The 7,501-nt window shown below is 38.2% G+C and overlaps 1 protein-coding gene across 1 annotated transcript in view; it reads left to right on the forward strand.

Annotated features, from left to right (window-relative positions):
- Positions 1 to 7,501, forward strand: part of Acss3 (acyl-CoA synthetase short chain family member 3) — a 189,406-nt gene that overhangs the window by 156,798 nt on the left and 25,107 nt on the right. The window contains exon 11 of the mRNA XM_021205223.2: positions 1,751 to 1,814. Coding sequence (XP_021060882.1) covers positions 1,751 to 1,814 — 64 coding nt within the window. The remainder of the gene's footprint in view (positions 1 to 1,750; positions 1,815 to 7,501) is intronic.

The following is a 7,501-nucleotide window of genomic DNA, read 5'->3' on the forward strand; positions in this document are numbered from 1 at the left end:
TTTATTTACATTTCAAATGTTATCCCCTTTCCTGGTTTCCCCTCTGAAAACCCCCTATTTCATCCTCCCTCCCCCTGCTTCTATGAGGGTGTGCCTCCACACACCCACCTACTCCCTCCTCCCCACCCTCAAATTCCTCTATACTGGAGCATCAGGCCTTCACAGGACCAAAGGCCTCTTCTTCCATTGGTGCCCAGCAAGGCTATTCTCTACTACATATGCAGCTGGAGCCATGGGTCCATCCATGTGTACTCTTTGGTTGGTGGTTTATTCCCTGGTAACTCTGAGGGTTCTGGTTGGTTGTTATTGTTCTTCCTATGGCGTTACAAACCCCTTCAGCTCCTTCAGTCCTCTCTCTAACTCCTCCACTGTGGACCCTGTGCTCATTCCAATGGTTGAATAAAAGCGTCCACCTCTGTGTTTGTTAGACTCTGGAAGAGACTCTTGGGAGATAGCTGTAATATCAAGCTCCTGCCAGCATGCACTTCTAAGCATCTACAATAGAGTCTGCATTTGGTAACTGTGTATGGGATGGATCCCCAGGGTGGGTAGTTTCAGGGTGGCCTTTCCTTCAGTCTCTGCTCCACAGTTTGTCTCTGTGTTTTCTCCCATGAGTATTTTGTTTCACCTTCTAAGAAGGACCGAACCACACACACTTTAGTCTTCCTTCTTGAGCTTCATGTGGTCTGTGATTGTATCTTGCATATTCCAAGCTTTGGGGCTAATATCTACTTATCAGTGAGCACCTACCATGTGTGTTCTTTTGTGATTAGGTTGCCTCACTCAGAATGTTATTTTCTAGTTCCACCCATTTGACTAAGAATTTCATGAATTCATTNATTTTAATAGCTCAGTAGTACTCCATTGTGTAAATGTATCACATTTTCTGTATCCATTCCTCTCTTGAAGGACATCTGGGTTTTTTCTAGCTTCTGGCTATTATAAATACGGCTGCTATGAACATAGTGGAGCATGTGTCCTTATTATATGTTGGAGAATCTTCTGAATATATACCCAGGAGTGGTATAGCTGGGTCCTCAGGTAGTAATATGTCCAATTTTCTGAGGCACCAACAAACTGATTTCCAGAATGGTTGTACCAGTTTGCAATCCCACCAGCAATGAAGGAGTGTTCCTCTTTCTCCACATCCTCACCAGCATCTGTTGTCATCTGAGTTTTTTATCCTGCCATTCTGACTGATATGAGGTAGAATCTCAGGGTTGTTTTGATTTGCATTTCCCTGATGACTAAGGATGTTGAACATTTCTTTAGATGCTTCTCAGCCATTCAATATTCCTCAGTTGAGAATTCTTTGTTTAGTTCTTACCCCATTTTTAAATAGGGTTATTTGATTATCTGGAATCTAACTTCTGAAGTTTATAAAATGATAAACATATTTTTAATATTCTTCCCTTGTTACAGGCATGTAAATGACCATAAAAATGATGTTCCGGTGGTCTTCAAAATGTAAATGAAGAAAACTTCTAATAAAAAAATATATATTTTCTTTAGGAATGTCCTGAAAAAGTTTATGATCTTGCTATATGTCAAGTGCATGCACCTTTTATACTTTTATAAAATATGTTTAGCCTACTTATGTGTCTTCATGGTCTCATAGAAATACAAATATTATTTTGGGCTAGAAATTTTAAGATTTATTTTAGAAAACACAAGGAAATATTTAATGTTTGGGGGTTAGTATTTGTGTTCACAATTATGTTGATATTTGTGTTCATATTTTTCTTTATAGTTATGATTTTGGATGACAACATGCAAAAACTGAAGGCTAGAAGCTTAGGAAATATTGTGGTAAAGTAAGCAGTTTTATTTTTATTTTTTTAGGACTTATTTTGTTTATTTACATTTCAAATGCTATCCCCTTTCCTGGTTTCCCCTCCGAACCCCCCCCAACCCACCCCTCCTTTCACCCACCTTGCTTCCATGAGGGTGCTTCCCTGCCCTCCCACCCACTCCCACCCACTCCCACCCACTCCTGCCTCCCTGCCCTAGCATCACCCTATGCTGGGGCATGAGGCCGTCATAGGACCAAGGGCTTCCCCTCCCATTGATACCAGATGAGGCCATCCTAAGCTACATATGTGACTGGAGCCATGAGTCCTTCCATGTGTACTTTTGCGTTAGTGGTTTAGTCTCTGGGAGTTGGGGGGGGGGGTAATCTAGTTGGTCGCTATTGTCATTCAGCTCCTTCAGTAATTCTCCTAACTCCTCCACTGGGGCCTCTGCACTCAGTCTGCATTGGTAAGGCTCTGGCCGAGCCTCTCAGGAGATATCCATATCGGTTTTATTTTTAATGTGACCATTAAAAGATTAAACATTTGGATACATTCAGGAGCACATAGATTGATAGCACTGGTATTACATGTGATGAGTTGTGTTTTGCTTGAAAATTACTCAGACTTAATTGTACTTTCAAGTCGAAGCCCCGTAAGAGATAACACACTCATTTTTAATTTTTTAGATACCCCCCCCCAACTCCCAGAGACTAAACCACTAACGCAAAAGTACACATGGAAGGACTCATGGCTCCAGTCACATATGTAGCTTAGGATGGCCTCATCTCTTCTCATTGGGACCCGCATGGGGAACAATGGAGCAGGTTTTCCTTCAAAGAGCCACATCTAATCTCACCCAGGAGGCCTCTGTGAGCTCCCAGACATGGCCTCCACCAAGCCAAGCTGCCTGTCTGAGCAAGCCAAGGACTCTCTGGTCTCTGTAGGACCCTGCCAGAACTCTACTTCCACCTCTTTTCCCCTCGGCCCTGCCCTAGAGCTTGCCTAAGAGTCCCCACTCGGTTCCAGAGGTGTCTGAGGTGCCCAAGAGCGAGAACCTGCTGTCGTGGCCTCTGTGCAGGCCTGGACCCATGAACTGGGAACCCCATCCCTGAAGCTCAGTCCTGTGGTTTCTCACAGCCTGATGCCTACCTCCGGGCAGTTAGGGGAATGAGCAGTCAAAACTTCCCGCATCCTGCCTCCACGAATGGCCCTAGCTCTGTGGTGGACCAAACGCTGTACATTACTTTTAATCCACATATATGCATGCAATAACAATTGGTGAAGAAGAGTATGTGATTTTGAAAGGGAGGAAGGAAACTTATATGGAAGGGCTTAGAGGGGAGAAAATGAAGGGAGAAATGATGTAATTATAATATAATCTAAAAAAATCATAGAAAAACACAAAGTGGTAAGTAGCTGGTGTGTTCCCTCTTGCACAGAAGCACAGCAGCAAATTTTCTAGGGTTCAGTTCTGGTGAAAATATCTGCCATGCTGGATCCACCATGCTCCTGCAAGATTTTAATGCAAACTTCTTCCTGTTTACACCTTGTAGCGAATACAGCACTTAAGGGCTTGTGTCACACTAATGCAAACAACCTGCTGTTTCAAGTATTCTAAAATTTGAAAGTGCACCATACCTAATATGTACGGATTTTTATATTTGATAGATTTAACAAATATCTATGTTATAAGCTTCTATATTCCATACATTATATCATTCGTTCATTGCCTTGGTATTTACACATAAACATTACTGTAAAACAGTACAGTGTTTCACAGTGACCATAACTTATAAATGTCATGTTTTATTCTATTAAATACATGTTCAATATTTTATTTGTATCATTAAGTTTGTGAAAATAAGCTCTATGAGGCTCATAAATTATTTAAAGACATATATTTTTCGAACATGCTGCATCATTTAGCAGTTTGTGATTGAATATGACAGTCTGTTTTTGACAACCAGTTTATATTCTTAATTCAGTAAAGTATTTTATTTGCTACAGTTTTCTGTCTCCAAAGCAGTTTTATTTTTTGTCTTGTCCTTTAAATTTTTATCTCCATTATGAAATTCAGTTCTTTTGGCACTTTTATTATTATTTATAATGTTGTATTATATATCTCTTTGATTTCATCTTTTCTCATCTTTGGTTGATCTGTATACTATTGAATATTTAACTGAATGTCAAATTATTCAGTCAGACAGGAGTATAGTATTAAGATCCTAATAGCAGTAGATACTACAATCTCTTTAAACATTCTTCATCACTGCCCCTTTTATTTCTTGATGATTGATTGAATGATTGAGTGATTGCAGGCTGTGGGCATCACTGCCCCTTCAATTAGCAAAAATGCTGAAATTTGAATAAAAATATTTTAATTTACATTAATTATAAAATACTGTAGAGATATTATGATAGTATAATCTTAAATGGAGTTGATTACGCTGGTAAATACATAATATGTGACATTTAAATAAGTGATACAGGCTTCCTTGTAGTTTCGATTAACAATTTTCACACCTTTATTGGTATATGTAAAGGGACTGGCTTCAATAGAATGAGTTTTTATGAGTAAAGAATAACACATGTCAGATCTAAAACAAGATGTGACTTACGATTTATTTCTTCCTAATGAATTTTATTACTTTCATCTTCAGATGGTATAAGGTTCCTTTCTTTTAATAAAATACATTGCATGCTGTATGTTTACTTGGAATGCTTTTATGCAAAATATGTCTTCATTTAAAATTATGTTGTGCCCCATAAAATGTAAGGAACCCATATAAAATGTTTTAAAAGGTAAATTTTGTTATTTTAAAACAAATTATACCTCATTAGACTAAATTGGTGTATATTTCTAATGTTCTTTTCAGTAACTATGTAAGGATTATGTCACCTTTTTAGGTATAGCACATTTAAAAAGATGGAAAATTTTATTATCCAAGGTCCTACTTGTATTCACATTTTTTTAAAGGATTGTCACAAAGCAATTTCTTTTTTTTTAAGATTTATTTATTTATTATATGTAAGTACACTGTAGCTGTCTTCAGACACTCCTGAAGAGNGAGTCAGATCTTGTTACTGATGGTTGTGAGCCACCATGTGGTTGCTGGGATTTGAACTCTGGTCCTTCGGAAGAGCAGTCGGGTGCTCTTACCCACTGAGCCATCTCGCCAGCCCTCACATTTCTTTAAATCACATTTTACTCCTGAGAACACACCCACAAAACTCTATATCCTATCCTAGAAATAATCCCAGTCATATTTATTGCTGTTCTACTTCCTATACCAAAGAGTTAGTGGTAGATCAACAAATGAATATATAATGAAAGTTATACAAGTATTCACATACACACACATACTGTAAACCACTAAAATAGCATATTTCTTTAAATCGGGTTCTTTATCTTCGTAGATCTGTTGCAGGAAGAATAGAGAGAGGGCAGGGCTTGCTCGAGAAAATAAAAGCCAATTTGTGGGTGGATGCTAACTTAATTTATAAAAGTACATGGATTTTTTTCTTTGAACTTTAAAAATCTCTCTAGCAGCATACACATTTATATAATCTAGCTTTAAATGAGTCATCTCTGTCAAACATGAATTTTTTTTCATACTCTCTGAGGTGAGATTTGAGGCTTCCATGGTTTTAAAGCATTTATATGTTCCCTCTTTCTAATTACTGGGGGCTTTGCTCTGCATAAATCCAGAAGAGGTAAAATACAGTAATATTGTTCATAAGCTTTAATTCTTCCTTATGGCTATTACTGTTATTTAAGTCCTTGAAGATAAGACAGCTTTGGCCTAAAATCATTTCATGCTTAGCCTGATGCCAGAGAAAAATGAATGGTATTTTCCCTCTGTATCCACCAAGGTTTTAATAGATAGATTCTGAGTTCTAGATTTAACTATGAATTATAGTTTCAATGTGTCAAGGCATGGTGGAATTTGATCTCCCATTTTGCTTAATGATGAAACAGTGTATTTGAAAATTAACTATATAGCTATATTACATGTGGACAATAGAGTCCTTCAGAAAAATGAGCACAAGAATATCTCTTTTTTTCTCATTAACAAAAGAGCTTTGGGAGATTTTTGTTAATAATTTATTTTTATCCATAAAAGGAGAAAGAAACTTCTAGATTCACATTTCACTAGCCATAACAATCAATTCTTCAGCTGGAAACATTTGTGTAGTCTAGTGCCTGCATAACTTGTACTTGTAGGGTTTTATTTTTTTAAATAAGATCTCTCCCTAAAATCTGTTTATATACATTTTGTTTTAAAAACAGTATTATGTACGGGGTAGGGGAATAGAGGAACCACAAACAAAACACAAAACCTGTGGTAATCTTAGGTTCTTCCATTTGCTGTATACAAATTATAGTATTCTAGAAGTCATTTCTTTGTGGGTGACTTCATCAGAAAGCACTCTGGTGATGCCCCAACGCCTGCGGGCCCCAGAATGAAATAAACAGGATCCCTGTGTCCTTACTCTTTAATGGCAATTACTTTCATTTATAGGATTTGCATTTCTCTTAGAAGAGAAAACTTCATGTCCACGTGGCTGTTAGAAAATTCTTTTGATTTTGAAGCACACTGCAGCCAGTTAATTTAGTGGGGCAGTTATGGTGTGTGAGTAGCTATGAATACAAAATGCTCATGAATTTTAGAAGGGGCTCCTGTAATTGCATCGAGAGTTCCAATGTGCAGAAATAAAACTGTGAGTCGGTAATTTCCAGACAACAGACCGCAGTGCCTTTAAGATTTTAACTGCAATTGCCTCCCTTCAAAACCCCGGGCTCACCGTTATTAAAGCCATTGGTCTCCGACTCTTCCCCTCTCAGGGGCATCCATTTTTTCTGACCAGGTCTATTGCTTCTATGGAAAGTACTGCTTGCCCACTCCCTGATGAGTTCTCCTGACCTTGTCCTGGGGCAGCGGTAGGATGGCAAGGAATTGTGTGGAGTTGTCCAAACGGCTTTTCGTTCACTGTCTGCCAATTTCTCGTTCTACAGATATCGAACTCCTGACATTTAATGATGTTTGTTTACATCGTTAACAGTTTCACACCATCTATTCTTTTACGGGGCTCCCATCTAGGAAAAGAGCCGAGACTGTTTCCTTTGGGGAGCATTCCCTGACTATGAACAAGTATGCCACAGGCTTATAATTCTGCTCTCTTATAAATCCCAAATCTAGGTTTTAGTATGATCTTTATTGGCCTTGTAATAATACTGTGAGGGAGATTAAGAGGTTACATCGCATCCTCAATTTTGACATACAAAACAAACAGTAGCATCAAGAGTTACATAGCCAGAACCCACACAGTCTTTTGTTCATCCAGAGAGCAGGAAATGTTTTGGGCCCTGTCTTTTAGGAATTCGAAGTAACTTTGTATTCGAATCTGAAGAAACACCAGACTCTGGACCACTGTAGGCACTACCAAGGGGACAGTGTTTCATTCCAGAATTCCTCAGGAAATAGGAATTAGGTCTGCATTCTGAAGCCCAGGGTTTGTGCATAGAAGAGAGAATGAAGTTTATAGTTCCAGAGGAATCTTAAGCATCAGGAAGCTCTGCATCTTAGATGGCTTAGGAATTTGCTCCTATCTTTGATAAGTGACTTTCTCATCTTGTTTTCTTTTTTTATTATTATTATTTTCTTTATTTACATTTCAAATGCTATCCCGAAAGTTCCCTATACACC

Source organism: Mus pahari, chromosome 9, assembly GCF_900095145.1.
Source record: "Mus pahari chromosome 9, PAHARI_EIJ_v1.1, whole genome shotgun sequence".
In the NCBI taxonomy this organism is placed as follows: domain Eukaryota; kingdom Metazoa; phylum Chordata; class Mammalia; order Rodentia; family Muridae; genus Mus; species Mus pahari.